The sequence below is a fragment of the Geospiza fortis genome, unplaced genomic scaffold (genome assembly GCF_000277835.1).
Source record: "Geospiza fortis unplaced genomic scaffold, GeoFor_1.0 scaffold456, whole genome shotgun sequence".
Classification (NCBI taxonomy): Eukaryota; Metazoa; Chordata; class Aves; order Passeriformes; family Thraupidae; genus Geospiza; species Geospiza fortis.
In genome coordinates this window covers 836,556-862,021 of record NW_005054462.1, presented here as the reverse complement: position 1 = coordinate 862,021, position 25,466 = coordinate 836,556, and the positions used below count along the sequence as shown (strand labels likewise).

Below are 25,466 nucleotides of genomic sequence, written 5' to 3'. Positions count from 1 at the left end.
GTATTGCATCTCATGGGTCGGCTTGCACTGTCAAACCGTTCTACCCTAGACCTATTTAATCACCACTTTGCACTTGCTGGATAGGATTGCAGAGCTGGTTTTTCTCCTGGAACCATTCCCTGACTACATCCATCTGAGCAATTGGGAGCCCATACCTTTTGATCCTTCACAGTTCTGACCTACAGTGCTCCCACTTTTAATCCAGGTCTTAAACAACAGAATTGTATTGTCTCAACCACATTTGCCCTGTGAGTGGTTCAATATATGGTGCTGATCTGGACTTTCTTTGTAGTGGTGGATGTGACTGTTTGCTCTTAAGAGTCTGTGTGTGCCATGAGAAAAAAGTTACATATGCATCTGTTTAGCCTAAAGCCTCCTTGCCTGGGAAGCCAGAATCTATTTCCTTGAATCCCACAAACCAGTGTGTGCCCATCACCATTTCCACATGTGACCTCAGCCCTGGACAGGAGGACTTTCAGGACTGCTTCTCTGGGTTAAGAGCTGAGTTATAGTTCTCTTCTAATTGCCAACATGCTGTTCTACAACTGCTCTTAGACCCAACCTTAGCTGTTCTCTATCTTAAGGGTCTCCTGCAAACATCAGACTGAAGCGTGAGTCTGGATTTTCTGCAAGGTCTGTGCCTCTAGAGGCCTCTGTATTTCTGTAGTTCTGCTGTGTGGATGCCAGAACTGATCTATACATACTCAGATACTTGTGGTGCTGAAACACCAGAATAGGTGTCAGTGACCTAGCAAGATGCAGCACAAAAAAGGAGCAAGGTTCTTTTCCCTTGTGACTAGGACAGGATTAGGACATAGGCTTTATGTTCTGCCTAAAAAATTGCCATTCTGGAAAAACCTGTAAAAGCTGGGGTGTCATGAATGTTTGTAGAAACTGAGGATCATGTGTGTTTAAGGTTTCTGTTATTAAACCTCAGGGCAGAAGAGAGTTTGAATATCTAATGCAAAACACTTTTAACAACTGCTTCATTGAGCAATAACTCTTCATACAGCTAGTCTCTGCTTGTTTTGCATTTGCCCTAGGATCTGTAAATCACAGTATTCACAGGCAAGCATGGGTTGAGCATGTAAAAACACATAGGCAAAGAGCCGAAGACTTGGGAATGGAATATACAAGCTCCTCTACTAAGTTTCTTGTGTAAGATGTCTCTGCTGGAGAATATGCTTTGCTGTAGAAGAGACTAAGTTTTCCTCTTCTCTGATATTTTGCTGTGCCTTGCCCACATGAGAGACTTGTGTCCAAATGAAGCTTCTGGGGTGTGTGCATGTGGCACCATTCTAAAAATGATCCATGTATGTGTTGGTGCAATTTCAGGAATTCAGTTCCCAATGTATGGCTCAAAGCACATTTTAGCAAAATTCCCTTCTTCCATAAGTTTGCTGAGCTAGATTAGATTTTTTCTGTAGTTGAAGAGCTGTTTAATAGACAGAATTTCAATTCCTGCTACATGTAATATAAAATAAACAAACAAAAAACAAAACAAAAAAAATCTAAACCACCCTACCATACCAAAAATACAGGAATCAATTATTTTACTTAGCTAACAAATTATTAGATCCTATTTTTTCCTTTCTTTTCTTCATTTTCTTCTATCTGTTGGACTGAATTTGCTTCCTGAATTATTTTGTTAATCGTCACTTAAGCTCAGAAGCAGCAAGTGAGTTTGCTTGAGGTACTTGACCCTGCATAGCTTTGAAATTGGCAGAAGCAAACTCACAAGGCCGTTTGTACCAGGTCGATTTCATCTCTTCAAGCCACAACAAAATGGAGATCTCAGGCCTTGTTTTGATTTTCAGCACTATTTTTATTAACTTTGTCTCAATTCTTCCCTCAATTACATTTGTTTCTTGCTATTGGGAAGCTCCCCTCATTGTGCCTGAGAATGGTGACTGTAACAGATTTTACTTTTAAACCCATGATGAGGCACGCCACAGTTGGGCCTCATTTTTGTGGTTGATCCACTCATACTTGGGACTGCAGTGCACCTAAAAGAGATGTCTCCCCCGCAGGATCCCCTCCCACCCATCTGTCCCTGGATGCGTGCTATGCTCTCAGGTCTCCCCTTGTACAATGTATATAATGAAAGCAGGGAAGCATACCTCTTGTTACAGTGCTACCGAGACAGCACAGAGCTATGCTGAACAAATTAGAAGTGGGTAAATAAATTCAGTTTCCTTTACCCTTGGTTGCAATGATAGAGATTGATACCCTGCTAAGTGCAGCCTGCCCTGAGACAGTGGCTGTCCTGAGCTTCAAGACACATCCTGAACTTCACATGGAGGCTGACGATGATTTTTCAGTAAGCATTCACTGGGACTCAGTAAAAATTGCATGTCTTCAGCTTAAAGCATAACTTTATATCCTTCAGCAAGCAGAGATGGGAGTGATGCTTTAAAATCTCTCAGTTTGAAAGGAAGTAGTTAATATTTTCCTAAAAGCGTGTGGGTTTTTGTTTTGTTTTGTTTTTTGTTTGGTTTGGTTTGGTTTGGTTTTTGGTTTGGTTTTTTTTTTGGCCATGCTTCATTGTTTCAGAAGTTTTATAAGTATCATTAGGCCAGGAATCTTGTGATGGGCCTCTGCATCATGGCCTGTGTTGGATTCCTGCCTTATATTGCTGTTCATAGCCTTTCACTTATATCTTTATAGCAGCTTCATGCTCTGCCCTCCACTGAACAAGAGATGGCAAATGTCAGTGTATAAGGCAGAGCTAGGGGAGGAGGAATTGCAAAGAAGCTCTTTCTGCATTCTTGGAAAATTGGTATCAGGACTGTACTAAAAATGAAGGTATTTGTGTTCTTGAAGGAGAAAGCAAAGCAGTGTTAGCTGGTTTGATGGAGCTCTGTCAGATTTTAAAGACAGCCAGCTTCTCTATCAGTCAGTGTATCTCTGACTCAAATTCACAAGATGCCTGCACTCATTAATTTCTTGATTTTCTTTTACTTTGCTAATCTGCTTAGCTTTTAAATACTTTCCTGCACATACTATCAGAGCTAAATCAAATATAATTGGAAAAATGTGACTAGTTTCTTGAGGAGCTATCAGCCCAAGTCAGATGGTGGTCAGCAAAGCAACATGTTCTTCATATGCCTAAGCTCCACCTATCTGAGTCAACAAAATAAAATGCTGTTTGGACTGTAGAAAACTCAAAGCAGACTCAGGAAGAGGCATCTCTGCAGCCCCAGATGAGTCAGATCTTCTGCCCTGAAGTGAGATCTGTGATCAGCTGCCCCTTGCACTGAAGGTGGGCAGGGAAGAAGGAACAGGAGCCCTGCTGCAGAGCCAACAATTCTGGCTTTGCCGAGCCAGCCAGCAAACCTCAGAACTGCTGCTGGTTTGGCCTCTGCCTCTCATCTGGCTTCATGTCAGCAGCCACCCACCCAAGAGGACAGTGCTCTTTTTCTGTACCTGCAGCATGAACTTCAGGCAAATGCTGCTTATTGGTTCAATCTGCCATGTGTGGGTTGGAAGAAAACATAGCACCCAGAGAACCCATTGCTTCTGGAATTGCAGTGGAGAGGTCTTGTAGCCGCTATTGCTGACTGAACACTATTCCTGACAGTGTCCGTGCCACCTCTGGTCCCCCCACCCTGCTGGCTTCCATACAGTAGCTGTTGGTGTCTAGGTTTGTCAGGCAGGGATGCCTACTCTGGCTGCATCTGAGGCTTCTACCCTCACCTCCCCAGGGGGACATCTGAGCTCAGAAATTGCTCGCTGGTACAGTGCTTCTGCTTTTTTAGGTGCTCTTCACCTAAAAAATCCTCTAACCCTGCCTTCGCAAGATGTTGGGTAATCTAAAATTTCATACACACGCCTGCAAATGAGGAATCTGCGGTGGTACAGGGGAGTTTAGAGACCAGCTGCAAAAACGTTGAGGGCAGGCCAGAAAATCCAAGGCCAATTTCAGATTCATCTAATTACATCCTCACTGATGACAGATCCGGAGGTTGTCAGAGAGCCCACGGTTCAGCTTCAGTCACTTGGACACCCTTGGGGTTTGTGATAGCTAGGATGCTGATTTAAGAGGAGCATGCTAGTGCAGGGCTGAAATTTGCATTGAAGATGAAACTTTACTACTACTTAATGTACCTAACTTCTTAAAACTACATGTTTTTAACTGCTTTTTACTTGTTTGTTCCAGGTTGCATGTCTGGTTGGACTTGATGCATGGCATTTGCATGACACCAAACAGCCTAGCTGTGGATGTGTCACTGAGCAAACATGGCCTACCCAGCAAATACTAACGGCAATGCTGCAGGTAACTCAACGGGAATGCTTCCCCCTTTGGATTATTAATTAAAAGAATTCTTACATTGTGCGAGCAGGAAAAGGAAGTAATGGCAGTATTTTTTAAATACTGAAAAACAGTTTCCTGGTAGATCAGAGCCCATCTGTTCTGCCCCCCCACCCCCATCCCCCACCTCAATAAACTTTTTAAATTTATAGTGTGCAAAGTAGTTTGGGAAGACTTAAGGGCTGGCACTCTGTCATTCAGCATGCAGTGTCCTCTGCTCTCAAGGACTTACAGGGGCTTACTCTAGGGGGGTTACTCTGGGCTCTGGGAGGCCTAGGGCTTCACTGCATGTGAAGCTGTTACACTGAGTCTGTAATAATTTGTGAGATTAACCAACTCTTAATGCATCAAATCCCCAGCCCTTCCTCGTCACCCTTACTGATCAGTCTAATTTTTGTTGCTTGCTTCTCCGCAAAGCATAAAAACATTTCTCAAGCAATATCCTGAAGAGGTGTTCACTTTTTTGTTATTTTTAAGAACTTCCTGAACTGTCTGTTTTGGTTGTGTGATACTCTGTGATGTGGATTGCTTGGCATGTTCAAAGGTTGCTGAGGAGGGCTGGCAGGTCAGGAGGGGGGAGAAATTGCAGAACAACTGATAACAGCACAGCGGCAGTGTTCCTCCTGCAGTTATGTCAATATTTTCCTCTTCTGATCACTGCACAAACATAGTTTTAGCCCACTAAAGCTGAGGCTGTTACAGTAGGATTACATGGAAAATGTCAAGTGCATGGCAGGAGCTTGTGAGTTGCTCACTGTGCTCACTGTAGAATTATTCTAATTAGAGCATGGGATTAAAACATTTTGTGTGCAAGATATTAGAAATATGGAGTGCCACTATGTGCAGTTTATGCAAAACAAGAAGTGTTTCTTAAAGGCTAGTGAAAGTTGAATTAAGTCTTTGGAATTACTATTATCTATTGATGATTTAAGGTTAAATTTACCAATGTTGTTAAATCTTGAGACTGCTGAAATAAGATATTTCGATTCCCTTCCCTCACCCCCTTTTTATATAATTAGAAGTATATTCTTTAAGATGGAAACCATATCCTTTTGTAACCTTCAGTTACAATCCTTCTGAGAAGGTGGACTGCAAAACCTCTGGTGTCTGACTTAACTGTAGCTGTTTGCTGCCTAAACCCCCCATGTAACTTGACTTTTATTTGTAATATGCCTTTAACTTAAGTCATGCGGAAAAATGTCCTCTGCTTGCAAGGAAAGAAAAATTGTGCATGGAGTGTTACTGATTGCTTTACTAATCTTTTTTCTCCCTGCAGTAGAACTGTCTCTTGAAAAAGTTGGTGGGCTGATGTGTAAGTCTAAAATAAGCTAAATGCTTGTACTGTTAGTGCAAGATGAAGTTTTAGTTTCAGGATTGTTATGCAAACAAGGCTTCTTGCAGGATAAAGCTGTTTGTTCCCTTATTCATAGAAAGACGCTGTAATGAATTACGAGTATTTAATTCAGAACTAAATTGGACAACATTTTGCAGATACTGTCAGGACTTGTTGGCTTTGCAAACCCTTGAGGCCGGTGTTCTAACATGCAGCTATGTACGCCCGTGTCTCCAAATCCTCAGCAATTCATGATAGACAAAATATTGGGTGGCAAATACCTGTGATTTGTTGTGCTGCTGTGCTCTCTGGGAGAGAATGCCTTTGGATGAGCAGGAACTGATCTGGGCGTTGGAGGTACTGAAGCAAGTTTCCTAATTGCATGGAGCTCTACAAGTGGAAAGACAAACTTCAGGGGTGGTGTTTTCTGCACCCTCTGAATCAATCAGCAGCAGGAAAAAGAACTAGAAAGACTTGTTAGGGACTACTAAGCCGCATTTATGTTACTTGAATATTTTGGCAAGTCTGACCACATGTTCAGCTTCATTCAAGTATGAAGTGACTAAGAAGCAAGCAGTGGTTTGCTTTGGTTAACTCGAGAATGTGAGTACTTGCGCTATCAAATAATTATGCCTATGTGCCATTTCGTTAATTTTTTTTCAGTGTACAAGCTTATATGGACTACTGCTGCTGCAGATGAAATCTGTAGAGGAATGCTTGAATTTAGAACTTGTTTCCAGGAAAGGATCTAGCTATTTTGCATTTGTGTAGAGATTTTTTTTAAAGGGATATTTATGGGAAGTAGATTTGCTATAAATATTTTAGTGAGTGTGTATAGGAGATAAACTACAAAGCAAGTGATGACTCTATCATGAAAGCACCTATCATAAGTTTCTCCGTCTCTTGCCTATCTCAGTGAAGATATTAACCTTAAATGTGGTGAATAAATGACGGAGACTGTGATTTATGCTTTAGTACTGTTTGTCAATAGTTTTGTTTGCTGCTGACTTCAAAATTTTATTACTCTGTTCACTTTTTCATTGCACAGGGGTCTTGTAGTGAACTGTATTTCTTTGGGCTGCAAGCTTATTTGTTCTTTTTTATCCAATTTGGAAGTTTTTGTAACTTCTTACTGATTTTGGACTAGGCTGTCAAAGCTCTGCTGTCTGCTCAGAAAAGAGCTGAATAAATTGGTGCTTGCAGGAAAATTTGCTATATTTTATGAGCTGCGGGATAGTGTTTAGTTATAGGTTCTGGATAGCTGTTTATAGTTTTCCCTGGTGGCATGTGAGCTCATTGCTCAGTCCAGTAAACTCACCAGGGTTAAGGAGTGTAGTGCAAGTCCATAGCATGCTGTGCAGTCATCCAAGAAGCTGCCTTGGGAGCTGGGAAATACCCTATCAGGAGCCTGCAGTTGGTTTGGTACAGGATACAAATTAATTTCTCTTTGCATAGTACAAGAAAAAATAAATGAGGTGATTGTTTCTCTAAATAGTATTAGTGTCTCCATTAACTGCTGGGTGAAACTTCCAGTAATTGTTAGCTTCTGTGCTTGCTAGGACTGATGCATAATTCATCTATTTAACATTCTGCTAACATTTCTGTAGTGATATCTGTAGAAATGTCTCCCAGTCAGCTACAAAAAGCACAATGCACAAGCAGAAAACTTACAGGGCAGTTTGGAAATAGCTCTGGCTGGATTTTCAGTCCTTTCACTAACAACCTCTTTGTGAAAACTTGCTTTTCAAAACACATGTTCTGAAAGGCACTGCATGGAATAAACTAGTCTAATTCTCTTTATTCTGATGTGGAAAACAAGGAAGCAGCAAAACAAATATAGGATTTAGATTTAGGAAAGATAAAGGATTAAAAACTGGTTTTGTCATTAACCATAATAAAAAACATGTTTTATTTTACTTCCCTAAGGACTTCATTCTCTGTATCCAGAGACTGGAGGATTGTTAGTTGTTTCTTAACAGACGTAAAAAAGCATTTCCAGTTTTCTTGAGTAGGATGGTCTGCAGGGGTCAGTATAGCAAGGCGGTTGCACAAACCCTTTCTTTTGCTGTAAAGGAAATGCATAGTATTTTCTGTATGCAGGGTCGGAGATTTCCCTGCTCTTTTCTTTACTCCCTTTTTTCTCTGCCTTCTCCTCAGTCTAGTGTATGGATTTATGTTTCCACGCTTTCCCACTCAATTTTTAACATGCTTTTCTACATACAGAAGCACTGCATCCTGCACATGTTCATTTGAACTGTTTACCTGCATGTTTAACTCTGCTCCATGCTTTAGATTCCTGCACAATTCTTAAAGCAGTGGCATTGTAGCACCTGAACATCATTTTCACTGTTAGTGCACCCGTAAAGCAAGGAACTGCTGCTGTGATAACCAGTCTGCAGTTGTCAAGTGTCTTTGCTCCCAGTGTACTCTTTTCACTTGCAGCTGATCTGGGCATCCACCTCCATTCCTTGCAGTAAGCCGGGGTTGTGGGACCACAGGTGCTTTGATGAGAGATACAAATCATATCTGGACCACTGTTTCCTCTGCAGCAGCCTGGCATCCTCTAGTTATTTCATATGTGCACTATTACACTGGAGCACCCTGTGGGCTTCTGGTCAGATTTTCTTTGTATCTGAGCTGTTTTCTTAACTCCTACATAAAGTTATAACTATACACCAGTTAGTCAGAGAATGAGGCCATTACGAAAAGCTGCTGCCTGAATTAATGTTGTTTGAGATACTAACGTCAGCATGACTCAAAGACCAAATGTTTAATAAATGTGTTTTCCATCTGCTGGTATATAAATGCTTGAGCAACTGTTGAAAAGTATTATGAAAACCCCAGTTAACTTATTAACCCTTTTAATTGAGGCCAGTAAATAGAACATTTACTTAGAGCAAATGCTTTAATCATACACATGCTCTGCATTGATTTGTAACAACTCTTACCAAAGATTTGTAGGCACACTTTTCTTTCAGTTACTGTATTATTTGATTTACAGTCTCTCCTTTGATTCCATTTTCTTCATTTGTTTTAGGTAATATGCACAGAATTTTGCATTATTTCTAGCCTCATGATGTAAATATGGTCTAAGCAGAAAGTGTGCACCAGAACATTACCACTGTTACTAACTTATGCAGAATATCCACCATTCTTCATTACAGACCATCCACCTGGGAACTTACACACCCAAATGAGTTAGCAGTTGAAAGTGTTTGATTTCCAGGTAGTAGTCCATCTGCTGGAGCCTTTCCTTGTTACTGTGGCGTGGCTGCAGTGCTACTGCCACACCAAGCTCTGCGCTCAGCAGCCTCTGAGTTTACTTTGTTTAGCAGATGCAAGTGACCAGGATTCAGGAGAGTTTGTCTCTTTACCTAATCAGTCATGCAAGGACAATTTGTTTGAGTCAGGAATGTGTGGTGACAGACTATTTAAACCTATTCCTCCCCTACCATGCTCCCTGCTCCAAGCCCGTTTCCAATAATTTTCAGTATTAATGGAGATGGGTGTATGCCCAAGTGCATGTTTTAGTAGCTGGTGAAAGGCTCTTGCCATCAGGAGAGCCTGCTCCATTGGCCTGCAGTCTTGAGCTTTTGGGATGGGCAGACAGCTGTCACTGGGATCCAGCAGGAGCCTCACCCACAAGTGATCCTGTGAGTCACTCTGGTGGTGCCCAGTATTTAAAAACAAGCTAGGGTGGGACCCTGAAATCTGTGGGGAGAAGAGTGAGTGAGCCTCCAGTGATTTCACATAATCTCTATCACAAGTCATATCAAAATTTTCATCAGTGTGCTGTAGTACATTCACTGATGCCAGATTTGCCTTAAGGACAGATGGCTGGAGCTGAAGCACGTGATCTCACAGTGAATGCATCTTTTTACTTGAATTAATAATTGCTTCTGCAACTACTAGTTGATGACTGTAATCCAAGGATGCATTTACCTCTGCAGCAGAAAGCTTAAAAATTCACTGACTTGCATTTGCCCAACTTAAAGGCCTTTGTGAGACTGCAGAGGGCCAGGGACCACATATCTTCTTTTACTCAGGAGTTGTTGCCCAAAGAACATGCTGCAGGTCTGATTTTGGATTCTGGTGGAAAGGTAGGCATCAGGAAGAAGTTAGAAAGAATACCTTAAATACAGCATCATTGGAAGCTGGGGACGTAGGAGTGTGCTCTGGATAGCCCAATCCTTAGAAATGGAGATTGCATGCGATGGGAAAGAGATGGCCCAAGATACAAAACAATGATATGCAGATGCTGATGCTCTGCAGGAGGACAAAGTGGCCTTGAGAAAAAGAAGAGGTTTAATTGATCTGTCTTTTTGTCAGAGATTACTGCAGTTGTGTCTTGTTCTGGATTACTTTCTGGAACTGCTCAGATTCTTACATCTCACCTAGGCAGAGGACTGTGTTCATTCTCTCTGATGAAAGCTTGCTCATGGGGCAATGCAGGCTTTCCTTCTCTGGGATGTTGTGATACACTTGTGTGGGCAGCACCTGAACGTTCTCCTGTGACCTGCTGCTGCTCCCTGTGGAAATACACGTCCTTTACACCCTGGGAGGCAGCTAAGGGTGCTCACCTTGTATTTTAAGGTTTTCTAGGGACTCATCAGGCACATATTGCTGCTTGTGGTACCATGCAGCCTTACTGAACTGGAGATTAACAGTGATAAAACCCCCAAGTTCTCATGGTGGAAGTGACTGGTTTGCACTGTCTGGTGGCAGCTGGGGTGAGGGTAAGGAGCAAGCACCAGAAACAGGACAGGCACCTGTCACAGGAAAAACACCAAGAATAAACATTTTCCAGACCTGAAAAATTATTCTCTCTTCATTGTCTGCCTTTCCCCACTTATAAGACACACAACTCAGTAAATTTTCCCCAAAACTATTCTACAGTATTCCTCACTTCACAGATTATTCTGCATTTAAAAAGCATTTAATGAGTAATGCATATGAATCTCCTCCCTGTGGGAAGGGAAGATATTTTATTCACTTTAAAAGTACATGGTCCCTCAGGAAAATTACTTGGATGAAAATAGCCTGATGACAGTTGCTTGTCCTTCTGTTTGTAAACACGTGAGTGCCTGCATTTAGACATGTTCCTTACAAAAGGGTTACTACTGGAGCAGAAGTCCTTGAGAAGCTTCTTGTAGTGGCCACCTCTCTCCTCCCCCTCTTTTGAGCTATTTGTAAGGCTTTGTATTGGAGATGACAGAAGGGCAGCCCTTCCTGTATAATGTTTCCACAGCACTTTTAGGGGCTGAGGGAGCACTTGGACTTCCCACGTTGGCATTGCTGCTGTATCTCCATTTCCTTCCTCTGGTAACATGACTCCCCTTGGTAGCAGAGTACTATTCCTGCCAGGATGTCCCAGTGTCACCAGCTCTGAGCTTTGGGACAGCAGCATGCTTGTGTCTATCCTCCTCTTTTTATTTCTGTCATCCCCTCCTCTGATTTCATCCAGAAATTACACTTACCACATTGGTGGAAAGCAGTGGTTGACCTCTGCTGTGGGATATAGGTTGGGGTGTCTGGGGGGAATTAGCAGATCAACCAGGTCTAAAAAGGGCTCTTCTGCTCCCTATCTCTCTAAAACTCTTTAGAGCATATTCTCAGTCTCTTATTTGTTCTTAACATATTCTTGTATCTTTTTTCTTTATAACAGTATGTTGATTTCCTTCAACATATAAGGGCCTGTCTGTGATAGTTTTGCCCTTCTGTATATGTTTGAAAGCTGCAGGGATCAGGAGAGGGGAGACAGGGGACACAGACTTTTTAATATCTGAGTTTGAAGGTTTGGTCAGATTAGGATGTGGATCAAATTACCTGATAATTGGGAGCAGACTGTACTCCCTATGTAAACCAGACATCCCTTGTCTGGAGCAGTCTCTTACTGCTGAGGGGCATGTTGGTGTACTCCTAGCCCCTTCCCTACCCTTGCTCCACACAACCAGCCTCTCTGCCTGGAGCACTGTCATATGGTTTGCAGATCAAGTAATAGAAAGGAAACACTTGTGCAACTCTGCTGCTGTTACTGGAATTTCAGGTCTAATACTAGTAAATAGGTCAATTTTTAACACTTCATGTACACTGCTTCGTAAATCTAAAATGTGCAGCTTTCAAAAAAAGAACAGTACAGTGCAAGAAAATAAAGTGAAGCACATGGCCATGGTTGAAAAAAGTGGACTAATATTTGCATGTGATACAAGCATAAAGGTAAGATCAGGGCAGTCAGGTTTCAAGGACTTGCAAATGTCACCAGGTTCTTTTACTTCAGTAAGCCCAAGGCTAAGTCCTTTCTCCCCCTTTTCTCTTCTCCCCTCCCTCCAGCAGATTCTTTAATTTTAGATATCTTTTTCCATATCTTAAGTTACAAAGTTAAAAAAGGTATTCATGTCTAGAATCATTCTCTTCTCTTCTGCTCCTGTTGTCTGTTTTTTGTATGTGGAGACAGATGGCTGTTTTATAGCTTGTAAGATTGTCAGGACCCGAGTGTGCTTACATGGCTGTGCACCCACTGCATCACCCTTTACACTTTCACCATTCTCCCTCATCATCATTAGTTACAGCCCTGTTCCCTTCCTCTCTTTCAGATACTGTGTCTGCCATCCAGGATGCTTGTCCTTCCCTTTTTGCTCCCTAATACTCAGTGCCTTTTTCCAGTGCTTGGTTTCTCCCCAGCTCTCCTCAGGGATGCAAAGGGACTTCTCCAAGTCTGTACCCTGAAGAGTGTAGACTGATACCCAACCTTCCTCTGCCTCTGCTTCCTCATTTTCAGTGCTCTGGAAAATGCAATGTTGACAATTTCGAGAAAATTACTTACCTGTCCCTTTACGGAGAAAAGTTGTAAGACTACAGCTCTGCAAACATAAATGTGGCTCAGCCATCCCATTTCAGCCCACAGAACAAGTCACCACCACAGCAGCAGGAGAGACATCTGTCTGTGAAACTGTGTGTAGCATCTCTTCATCCAGTCCAGCTTTACTGTCCATCGTCAATCCTGCCACTTGTGATGTCCTGGTAAACTGACCTGATCTCCTCCTCTGACAAGGTCACTTGCTTAGTGGATGAGGGAAAGGTTGTGGATGTTTCTGCCAGGACTATGTAAGGCTTTGACACTGTTTCCCACAGCATTCTCCTGGAGAAATAGGCTGCTCATGGCTCAGTGGCTTTACCCACTGCTCACTTGGTAAAAAACCATCTGGATGGCAAGGCCTCAAGTTGGAGGATGCTGATAGATGGAGTTACATCCAGCTGGTGGCTGGTCACCAGTGGTGTTCCCCAGGGCTCAGTACTGGGGCCAGTTCTGTTTGAGGTCTTTATGGATGATCTGGATGAGGGCATATCAAGGGCACTTTCATGCAATTTAGAGACAACACCAACTCCAGCAGAAATGTTGAACTGCTGGAGGGCAGGAAGGCTCTGCAGAGGGGTCTGGACAACAGCCGCAGGCAGCACCAACACAAGGCTGAGGCAGAGAGGCTGGGAAGGCCCAGCAGAAAAGGACCTGGGGGTGCTGGTGACAGCAGCTGAGCATGAGCCAGCAGTGCCCAGGTGGCCAAGAAGGCCAATGGCATCCTGGCCTGTGCCAGCAACAGTGTGGCCAGCAGGAGCAGGGCAGGGGTTGTCCCCTGTACTGGGCACTGGTGAGGCTGCACCTCAAATCCTGTGCTCAGTTTTGGGCCCCTCACTCCAAGAAGGATATGGTGGTGCTGGAGGGAGACCAGAGAAACAGCAGTGGAGCTGGGGAAGGGTCTGGAACACAAGTTGTTCGAGGAGCAGCTAAGGGAGCTGGGGGTGTTTAGCCTGGAAAAAAGGAGGCTCAGGAGGACAATATCACTCTCTACAACTGCCAGAAAGGAGTGTGTAGCCAGGTGGGGGTCAGCCTCTTCTCCTACGCAACAAGTGACTGGATGTGAGGCAAAGGCCTCTAGTTGTGCCGGGGAAGGTTGGATAGGAATTCTTCACCAAAATGGTTGCCAAGTTTGGAACAGGCTTCTCAGGGAAGTGGTGGAAACACCATCTCTGAAGGTGTTTAAAAGATCCGTACATGCAGTGCTTGGGAACAGACATGTTCTAGTAGTGAACATGGAAGTGTTGAGTTAATAGTTGATGATCATAAAGGTCTTTTCCAACCTAAAAATTTCTGTGATTCTATGATTCTAAGAAAAAAAATCACCAGATATGAAGGCTGGAATTGTCTACTTGCTCCCACAGCAAAACTTCTTACCATAAGCTTTCCCAGGCAATCACATTGGCATTACTTACCTGAGGATACACAAAATGCCAAGTAGTTGAAGTTCATTCTGTGTGATTCCAAACTAGATGGACACTTAACAATAATATGGGGAGCATTTATCAGTTGCACCTGAAAACATATATTTGATGCTGTGACTTAAAACCCATCCTGGACCACCCCAGGTTGGGAAGTCTCTGAGTTGCAGGTTTCTGTACACCAAGGGAAGAAGTATGTTTGCTTGCTTCTTATGCTCTTCCAGAGGCATCTGCTAGAGAGGAGATGGCTGGTCAGATCAGTTTCATGTCTGACCTCAATGGCTAGCAGGTTTTAAATCATTCTGTGGAAACCAGCTGGCAAATTCTGGAAGGCTGTAAAGAAAAAAAAACCAGAATAGCACGTGCCCATTCTCTCACAAATTAAAATCTAGAAGAACCCCATATCCAATCTGCATCAAAATGCAGCAGGTGTTTTTGGGGATAGGAACAAAAACCTGACAGTAGTGGGTATGGCCAAGCTCTGTTCTCCCCTGAACTGGATCTCTGTAATCAGGCAGATTATTTCATTCTTTCCAAGCAGAGCCACACCATTGCTGAGGAAATGGTCTGATGGAGGCATATATTTTAAAGAGCTGTGTTTCATCCATCGCCTTTCACAGATCCATTGTGCTCTCTCTCTGCCTTTTGTTTTCAAAAGGGGTGTGAAATAACCTGCTTTTTAGATAAGAATTTATCAGCTGGATGGCTGCCCATGCACCAAACCTTACATTCCCTCTGCTTCAGACCAAGTCAGGTTTTTTGGTTGCTGGGGAGCTGTGCTCTGACCTCAGTTTTGTCTCTACTGCAAACAGTAGCTGAATGAGTTTATTTGACATTTTAATTGTCTCAAAGGCCAAGAAAATAAATATGTATATGCTCTTTGCCTTTAGGTTTAACTGGTGCCTCCATATTTGAATTGCTGGACAAGGGCTGATGTGCTGATACACACTTAGGGTTATTATATGGACTCATGAGATCTTTTTCAGCCTGCCGAGTAACAGAGTTTTGAGGACAGTGACCTCAAGGTGCATGGCTTGATGAAGTGCCTGTTCAAATGTCAAACCCTCAAAACCGCAGAGTAATGATAATCAGATGGAGCATGTGTAGACAGCTGCTAAAATCTGTTCTTCTCTAAACAGGATATCATTGCTGTCTTTTTTTAGAAAAATGAAACCATAAAATGTTAAGATTTTTTTTTTCTCTCTGAGCAGAATCCTAACTGGATTCTGGCCATTCTCTTCTCTTTGCCTCCCTATTCCAAGTGTCACGTTTGTTTTCACAACAGAAAACTACATGGCTATTTCGATGATCTCCCCTGCTGATGGAGCTAGAGATGCCCACCACTAACGCACTAACGCACAATCCTGCCTTACACTGCTTATTCTCACCTGGCTGGTTGAAAGATAAGGCTTAAAAAGCAGCAAGCACAAAGTGGTGGCTGCAGGCCAGGCAGTGTTTCAAGGGCTGAATTTTTCCTTTTTTTCCTGAATTGAAAACATGGGTTGAATGTCAGCTGCCCTAGAGTTTTTCTGTCTTCTGGCAGAAGCTTCAAACCATGGTTAGGAACTGTTCCCAAATAATTTTGTGGAAAGCTGCTTTTCTTCATGCATGGGGTTGTTAGAGCACAGACCAAACCCAGTTCATTTAAAATTCAATACCTTTGTGGTCCATAGATGAAACAAGTTGGGTTCTTCAGAGTTATTTTGTGAGCTCATGGTTTATACTGGATACATCAATGACCTGTAATTCAAGGAAATAATTTTAAATTACCTAGAGGGCAGAATCTACTTTAGAGTCCAAAAGCTGATGCCTGGAAGTATTGTATATTACTTTGCTTCATATTAAATACCACTGAAACTATCAAGACATTCAGGAAACACTTTTATTGGAAGTCTGCAATTTTAGCTGAAGGTATTGCAGAGGACTTGGACCTTGCTCCTGCCAATTCAGCACAAGATCCTGCTTCTGTTTGAAGCACAGCTCTTCCAGTCTGCAATGAACTTGGAAATTGTTTTGAGAATTTATGTTCCCCCTCGCTTTTTATTTTTAACTGTTCTTGAGAATCTGCATGGAAAACATGAAAATAAAGTTATTTTCCTTTAGTCCTGTGAAGTCTTAGGACCTTTGCCCTTGTTAAATGAGTCCGTCACCTTTTAAGAGCAACTGTTTTAAGTAGAGGTGAAGAGAGATGGAGCTGAGGCTTTTGAGGCTCTTTTTATGATGCTGAGAAGTGGGTCTTCTTGCATCTAGAATTCCAGTTACCCTTACTTGAGTTAATACTTGGTGGAAACAAGAAAATTGAATATGGAAAAATGGTGCGTTGTTTTCAAAGTGCTGTTACTAACATGAAGGATATCTTGCATATTTTGGATGTGTTCCAGAAAAAAAAAGAAAACATATACTAAAAGTTTTATTTTTATCCCTCAAATTATAACCTGCATATGAGAAGCATAAATAAAACAGGATTGAATGTAACACAGACAAAATTGCAAGCAGTGGTGGTTACAACAAGGGTAATTGTTCTGCCCAAAATATATCAATGAACTTTCTGTGCGCTCAGTCCACATGTGGGAGTGAGAAATGAGAGGTGAGTGGGGGTGAAAGGCCTGGGGAGGAAGGGAGAGCACAGGGTGGAAGAGAAGTGACCTGAAATGAAAATTCCCTTTTGGGAATTACATCTGTCTTCTTCAGGAAAAAAAAACCACCAAAACCAAAAAAAACAACACCAACCCCTGTCCCCCCACCACCAAAAACCCACATTAAAAAAAAACAACAACAAAAAAAAACCCCACAGGAACCCGACATCATTTTAGTGTATCACTTGGTAGAGTTCCTTTGTCCTGCTACCAATTTCATGTATTTTAACCCTTGGGGTACCAGAGTGCACGTGAAGTGCACTGCATGTGAAGTGCTGTGAAGGAAACCGCTGGCGCTGGGCTGGGCTGGCTGCCGGGCTGGGACTGTCTCAGGAAATTCCAAATGAGTATAAATAAATGCTCTGTAGCAACCACTGGGCTCCCTGCCTGCTGATGTGTCAGGACTATGCAGTCCCTTTAAGGCAAAGGAAAGTGTGCTTCAGCCTTAATTTGCTGAAAAACGGAGCACGTTAACATCCAGGGGTTTGCTTCTCATGGATTGGTGAGTGAGACCCTCGAATGGGCCTGGGTGAGGGGCTGGCTCTGCTAAAACCAACCCCTGATGTTCTGACAGGATATTAAGTTGGGACGGGTAGAGGGGTTTTTTCATGTTTTTAGTGGTGCTGGGTTAGTCGGGTTGTCTTACAAGTGCTGCCATCTGAAGGGACTTTGCACTTGAGGTTTCAGGCACCTCTGGTAGCCTCTGTGTTTTCGTCCCTATATACACAGTAGTTTGTTTCCTTCAAAAAGTTCAGGTTTTCTCATGGAAGATCAGTGTTGTGAAAGCTCTAGAGAAGGGAGTGGGACTGTGCACCTATAGCTGCAAAGCATCACTTCAAAAGCAGAAAGGTAGCTGTTGCCCTCAAAGCTGGTAATTTTGAGTATTTTTCATAGACTTTCAATTATAAACCACTGGTTTTAGTTATTTTTAAACTTTTTTCAGAAAATCAGTTTGTTGTTCTGAACTAGTTTAAATGCAAAGGAAAAGCTTTAATTTTTTTTGGCAAATGCAAATCGCTTAGGCTTTTGAAGCTGGGAAAGCAATACACATCTCATAGAAGGAATCAGTACTAGATTAATATAAAGAAGGGGAGGAGGAAACAATTCCCAGTGTTTGAAATATCATACTGATTATGCAGCATAAACCATATTTCTTATGGAGGCAAGCATATGACAAAATAATGTCCTTCCAGGACTCATAAAAACAAATATTTGTTGAACCATTCTTGCAGAAGACAATTCTTCCATTTTTTCCACTCTGTGCACAGCTGTAAGACAAAACTGAAACTGTAAATCAGTTTTAATACTCCACAGCAGGTTTATATCCCAGGAGTCCAGGTTCTTTTCTGATGGTTATTCCTGTTACAATAGCCCTATGTATCTGTTCTCCACTTCTCACCTCTTCAGAGATTTATAAGCACAGAAGGGTAATGGCATTATAAATCTAAATATTTTCGGTTTGTGATTCAGTTGTTCTTGGATAGAAAGGGAATACAGCTTGTGCTTCAGCAGGTAACACTGATGCCCCTTTGTGTTAAAAGATGTTTTCAGGCAAACACCCTGCTTACATCCATGACTTCTTTGGGGAGATGATTTGGATAAATAAGAAAGGAAGAAAAATATTTGGGGGTTTTTGCTTTACCAGCCTTTTACCTCAGTATTGTGAAGCCCAACCTACTATGTGGATTCAAGTCCTGGACTTCACTTGTCACTTTTACTGTGATACTGAAGCAACAGGGGATGATGTACTGTTGGAAGAGTGGGGCAGGTGTGCCATATTTTCAAGGGCTGGCAAGGGAGGTGGGGGAGCCATGGGGTTTCTCCTGCGTCACAGAGGACAGCAAGGTGCTTCACCAACACTGGGAGTCAACCTCGTGTTCATCACTTGCTTTCAATGTAATACAGGGTGTTTCTTTCTCAGTTACATTGCTTGACATTAATGGGGCATTGGTGGAGGATGATGTGAGAAGCACATCAGTGAAATGCAACTAAGGCTGTTTCTGACTTGCCTGACAGTGGACCTGCTGGTCATGCTCAAAGCCACAGCTCATCCCACAGGTGGAATTGCAACAGCAATTAGCCAAAGTAGCCACTTTTCCCAATTGTTTCTGTCCAGAGCTGGCAGTGCATTGGTAACAGGAGCAGTCACCACCATGGTTTCTGCTCTGCTCTTCCTTGCTGCTGGTGGGGCTCTTAGCAGACTAAGCTCATGACTGTGTCCTTTCCCACCCATGCCCTGCTTCCTGCCACTCACTGCCCTTGGGACCTCTGAGTCAGAAACTGGGATGGAGGCAAAACAGGCAAGCCTCTTATTTTTTGTGGTTAATGGCCTTGAGGTGGTGCACACACAAGATGTTCCAACACAAAACTGACAGATATTGAGTTATTCCATGTTAAAAAGTAGATTTATTATCAGCCTCAAATAAAGGAGTTGTCAATAATATAAAGCAGATTTTGTGAGTTTCAATAGGGGGGCATTTTGCAATCGCTCTTAAGATGATTGTGCTTTTTACTTCCCCAGGAACATATTTCTCTTAAAAAATAACTATTCAGGATTAATTAATTTGCACAACTTTCTTATAGTATGTATTTTCTAGTTTAAATTAACTTTTGTTTGAACTGCAAGTTTTCAGTTCACAGATCCTAGAAGTAAAAGTTTTAGACATTAAAAGGTCTAGAGAGGTTAAGAGGTGTGTTTTTGGAAGGTGGTTTTTGCTTTCAGCTCACAAAAATAACTTTTAGCTGTGGGTATATGATGTTCAGATATAAATTCTGTAGCTAAGTCTTTTTGTACCATGTGAAAGAAAACACTTAACAGTGTAAAAATGGGTAATGTGACCTTGAAAAAGACCCTGTTCCAACACCAAAAGGGCTATTTGCTACATATAAACTCCTTTGATTAGCTGGCTGGTAAGCATTCTGAGCATTTTCTATGTGACACCAAAATGCTCTGTCGTAGCTGGTAAGCATGTACCAAAGAGAAGAATAAAAGCTAGAGTCTCTTCTTAACCTCTGCAAGGTTAAGAAATAGTTCTGTGGTTGAGGAATTGAGCCCTGAGGAGGGGGTGACGGTGGGACATCCAGATCAGTGCACCCATCTGATCACCAGTACCAAAGCAAGCGTTGGCCAGACAGCCTCACTTCAGTGCCAGGTGAGATCATGGAGGAGATCCTCCTGAAAATTATGTACATGAAAAATAAGGAGGTGTTTGCTGACAGCCAACATGGCTTCACTGAGGGCACGCCATGCCCAACAAATGTGGGGGCCTTCCGTGGTGGGGTGACAGTGGATGGTGGGATGAGGGAATATCGAAGATCCAATATTATCTACCTGGATTTATGGAAAGTATTTGACACTGTCTCACCTTTCTAAACCAGAGACACATGGATTTGATAGATGTATAAAGAATAGACTGTATGCCTGCAGTCAAAGAGTTGTACTCAACAACTCAATGTCCAAATGAAGATTAGTGACACCCCCTCCAGGCTCAGTAATGGGACTGGCACTGTTTAATGTCTTTATTGGTGACATGATCAGTGGCAGCACCTTCAGCACATTTGCCAGGGATACCAGGTCATGTAGTGTGGCCAACAGTCCGGGGAGCAGGGATGCTATCCAGAAGGACTGACAGGCTTGAGAGGTGGGCCTGTGTCCTCAAGTACAGCAAGGCCAAGTGTAAGGTTCTGTGTCGGGGCAATCCTGAGCACAAATACAGGCTGAGCAGAGAATGGACTGAGAGCAGCCTCAGGGAGACGGACTTGGGGATGTTGTTTGACAAGAAGCTTTAAATAACCCAGCAACCCAGTGTATTTGCAGCCCAGAAAACCAATTGTATCTTGGGCTGCATCCATAGAAGTGTGACCAACAGGTCAAGGGAGGCCATTCTCCCCCTTTTCTCTACACTTGTGAGACCCCACCTGGAATACTGTGTCCAGGTGTGGATCCCCCAGCATAAGAGGCATGTGGACCTGCTGGAGTGAGTTCAGAGGATGGTCATTAAGATGATCAGAGGGCTGGATCATCTCTCCTGTGAAGACAGGCTGAGAAAGTGTGAGTTGCTCAGCCTGGAGAAGTGAAACCTCCAGGGAGACCTTCCAGCAACATTCTGAGCACATACAGGGGGGCCTGCAAGAAAGCTGGAGGCACTTTCTATGAGGACATGTAGTGATGCTTTTAATGTTACTTGCATTGTGGCTGTGATTATTTATTTTCCTGTTGCTGTAATCATCCTATTTCTAGAAACCGGCATGGTATTAAACGAGCAGATAAATTCTTTAAATTCCTTCTTTTACCAAAGTTACATGGTAAATGGGCCATCTTAGCCCAGTGCCCTGGTGTTTGTTCCCAGAGCAAGCAAAACACTGTAGCCATCTGAACCGTCTCTTTTCAACTGATGCTGCTTATGTTCATTGACTTAAGGTACTACATCTCTGTACCTTAAGAATTGACTGTATTCTGAATTGACTTAATTCACATTTCTGCAGCGTAACCACTGCAAATACCTGAGCTGGAGCATCTACATTGTGAAATAAAACCCATATAAATACTATACAGCTTCACCCCTTCTCTGTTATTATCAGGGAAGTTGCTATCCTCCGTTTTCTGATTACAACCCCCTCCCTAAGCACTGAGTATTTAGATGTCAGATTTAAAAGTCAGCTCTCCAGCTGGGGTATTGGCACATAAATTTTGAAAAGTAATCTAATAAGTGTTTTCCCAGTTTTCTGCTTCTCATTTTTTTTCAAATTAAATTTGCAGCATGCATTTTACACCAGAGATTTATTTGTTTGGTAAAATGTGCAGTAAATGCTCCTCTGTAACAGGAGAATCCTCCATCCCTCTAAGTGTGTGTTTGGTAGCAGGTCCGTTCTGGTTGGGGAGCTCTGGTTTGGACTGTAGTACCCCATTCCCAACAGTATCACGTGCATCAGGAGTTAAATCACATTTGCTTAGAGCATAATTGTTGCTGAGTATGAGCAAAACAGCCTACCTTCCTTACAAGGTGGTATTTATTGGTTGGTTTTCCATGGCAGAAAAGGAGAGGAAGGTGTTATCAGCCACACCCACAGTACAGTGTAGCATTCTGGGCAGTTGTGCAGTTGTGCAGTGTACTTGTACAAGCAGAGCTGGGCCATCCCAGCACCACAGCCTTGTGCTGCAGGCAGGGTGGCTGAGGCCAGCACCCAGCCCCAGGGTATGATCATGAGCAGCTTGCTGGCTTGCCATGCCTTTCCTCCTTACAGAAGATGAGCAGCCTGCTGGGGCAGTGTGTACTCCACACCTGTGGTGTGCTTCACATTGCCACTTTCTGCTTTAACTGCAAAGAGAAAATAAAACAGTTGATGCTCCTGCTGTGTCTGGAAAAGTACAGAAATTATTTGCTGTTTCTGTAAGTTTTTCTCTCTAGATTCTTGGAATAAAAAAAAAACCAGAACTTTTAGGTCAACTGTTTTGTTTTTGGACTTTTCCCCACCAGCACTTTTGAAAACAATAGAGACCTAGATTGAACTGCTGGGGAGCAAGTAGTTTCATGGTGTCTCCTGTATATCGCTAGCCAAGAGAAAACTGACAAAATGAGTGTGAAAGTCAAGGTCTATTTTCCAAGAGGTTTTATTGTGGTTTTGTTTAACTTATATTCAAATCCCAACACTTAAAAGGTGAATGAAAGAAAAATGGTCAAATATTCAGTTTTGCTCTTTTTTTTTCCTTTTTTTGTTTTGTTTTGTTTTGTTTTGTTTTGTTTTGTAAGTGCTTGGCCTCATGAGTTTTGGATCTTGGATCTTTTCAGAAGGTGAGACCGATGTTTATATATAGTAAAGTGAAGAAAAATAAAAGAACGAAAGTAGTATTTTGGAGGTGGGGGGAAGGGGAAAATTCACCAATTTATTCTCTGTTGTAGTAAGGAATCAAAAAGTCAGAACTTTTCTTTTTTAATTCCCTTTCCTGGCCCAGATAAACTTTCAAATTGAAGTTGAGCATATAAAAATACTGATTGATTCCATTTATGCCAACTATTGCTTCTGCATTTTTTTTCTTTGCAACATTCTTTATGAATTGTCTTAAGCCACAACTCTGGAAGGAGACTGTTATTCATAACAATATTTCAGTGAAAAATACTACTTTAGTAATGATCAAATCCATGATAAAAATGCGTTAGAGCAGATATCATAACCAGATGGGGAGAGCAGGCTCAACATATGATATCTGTATTTTTCAAGGCACCTCAGACTTTCAGTGTTGGAAATACATCTTCTGTTTGCTCTTCTTGGACCCTCCAAGTCAGCTCTACAATAAAGGTTTTCTTGCATGCAGAACCAAAACCCAATGTGTGTCCACATTTCCCTTGCTTTTGTCTTCCTGAGAAGTCTTGTGTCACAGAAACTAAATATTATATTCTTTTTCCAGTTCTCCTGGTCTGAAAGCTGCCACGATTAGTGTGGATCAGATAGAGCTGACTCAATGTTTTAATATACTGATGTTCTTGTGTAGTGCAGTGGATAGGATGTAATTTAATAGAAGTTGGCAAAACTGGAATGTTTGGACAGAGTCAGTCCCGGTGGTACAGAAAGTGAGGAGTACATTTTTTAAATGCCACTTGTGTCCTGCCCATGGTTATCCTGTGGCAGGAGAGGGAAATGAAGGCTTTGTGTACTTCTGGAGAAATGCATTAATAATGACAGTACCACAACGAGGTCTCTATGCTTCACAGAGTGTTCTGCTTCACTGGTACTGGCTTTAAAACATGGTGTGTTTGTGTCTCATTGCATTTGGATTTGATGATCTTAAAGGTCTTTTCCAACCTTCCTTTTCTATGAAAAGAAGAGTGTCTGCAGCATTTGTACAGACAAAAGTGTATGTGTTTGTGCATCTGCACCTGTGATTAATACTTGCCTGATATACTACAGAGGCTAGGGAATAGTTCTAACTTCACCAATGTCCATGATTAACTGGCGAAGGATGAGACAAGGAGCCTAACAAGAGTGTTTGTACTGTGTGGTGTTTGCTGCAATACTTCTGTGTGTGTGGGCATAGGAATCTTTGGCTCACTTGAGGTCTTTGGGCATGAAGGGACACTGAGGTTAATCTGGGGTAGCTGCTGCTGTAGCGTTTGCTACTCACCCACCACAGCTTAGGAAGTGAATGTATCCATGGTTCATCCACAACCTGAGGGCTGAAAAGGCTGCATCCTTACCAGGTATTTATTAATTTTATTTTTATTAGATTTTTCCCCTTTTGGAACCAACAAAACCATTTTTATTGCTTCAAAACAGCCATCCATTTTGTTTTCTTTCATGTTTAGCAGGCACACCCATTTTGACTTTTCTCTGAGACAACAAAATGCACAAAGGCTTGGCACAGCTCCTGCAAGCTGCATCAGTGTTGTGCTGGTGGTGGTAGTGGATTGCATGCCTGATCCCCTTTTGTCTTAACGTACCAAGAAGTTCTCCAGGGGTCAGCTGACAATACTGGGATCGCATGGGCGGAATGCTCACTGTGCTGTTTGAAGAAGAAGCAGCAGGCACTCGGCTCCAGGCACAAACAAATTGCATCCTGGCAGTGCTGCCAGCTTAAGCTGAGGACAGAGAGATTCCACTGTGAAGACACTAAGCTGTCTGCACGTGTTGTAGAGTAGTTTAGTGAGGGATTCAGCGTCAGAGTGGTTGTTTCTCTTTTACTATTTATTATTTATAGGTTTCTGTTGAGCAATCTTAATTCCATGAAGAACAAAATACATGAGAGATTTGACTCCCATGACTGAACATGAGATTTGCATATCTTTTTAGAGGTTTTATGAATATTTTTCCAAATATGCATTAATTCTTAAGTCCTAAGTCCTTCACAGAGGAAGAGTCTGTTCTTCCTTCCCGCATCCAATGCTTACGCATTGTGCCCAAGGACAGTTTAGAAAAATTGTTTGACTTCACTGGTGTAGTGATAGGAAAATCAGAGATGTTGCTGGGTAGGAGGACAAGGACCAAGACAAGCAAAGGAAAGGAACTGGGGGAAATGGGACAACAGGTAAAACTGATGGAGCTTGAATTTACATGGGCAGGGTAAAGTGACTAGAACCAAACCTGAGATGAGGGGTGCGAGTATAACCAGATTTTGGTCTATAATTGGTGCAAGCAAATGGATGTAAGAAATACAGGGAGAAAATGGTTGAGTAATACAAAGTATGAGGAGAAGGCAAAAAGAATTCAGAAGGGTACAGGGAGTGAGGGTCAAGGAGAGAGGGGGCACAAACCTAGGGTACAGGCAGGACCGACCTAGGGTGTGGAGGTGTTGGGGTGTGGAGAGTTTTTCTGCAGGGAATGGAGCTAGCATGAGAATCTGGGAACAGAATACTGACTTCAGGGAGGAAGAGGAGTAATTTAGAGAATTTGCTCTCATTCTCTCCATGGCAGTGGGAGTCCTGGAGATTGTTCCCCTGCCTGACATTGAGGCAGTCCTACTGGACAGCACTGAGCTGTGTGTCCTCATGTGTCTGAAGTGTTTTTGTATGCATGTATTTTTGCTTCCAGTGGTATTTACATGGCTATTTTGGGTGTATCTGTAAGTAAATATCACACCACACTGACAGTCTGGTCTTTCAGCAGAAACATGTGGTCTGGGGGGGTTGTTTGTGTCTGTCGAACCGTCTGTCTACACTGCAGAACCGAGGTACTAAGGTGACCTGGCCGGCCCCAGTGCTGTGGCTCTGACATGTGCGTGCCTGTGTCTGTGCCTCCATGCTATTCTCTTCCCGAACCGTGGATGATAGGCTCTTCTGAGCAGCGTCCTCCTCTATAGCTCGGGATGTCCTGTAGTAGCCAAAAGCATGCCATGAAAGCCTTACACTGTTTGCAGGTTAAGCTTTTCCTAAGTATGCCAAGGAGAGTGGAAAAACAGGAGCTCAGGAGCTCCCCACCC

The 25,466-nt window shown here is 42.6% G+C and overlaps 1 protein-coding gene across 1 annotated transcript in view; it reads left to right on the top strand.

Moving 5' to 3' along the window:
* The window catches only part of KANK1 (KN motif and ankyrin repeat domains 1), a 117,340-nt gene that overhangs the window by 63,329 nt on the left and 28,545 nt on the right, over positions 1–25,466 (top strand). Inside the window, exon 3 of the mRNA XM_031062769.1 lies at positions 4,160–4,276. Coding sequence (XP_030918629.1) covers positions 4,240–4,276 — 37 coding nt within the window. The 5' untranslated portion in view covers positions 4,160–4,239. The remainder of the gene's footprint in view (positions 1–4,159; positions 4,277–25,466) is intronic.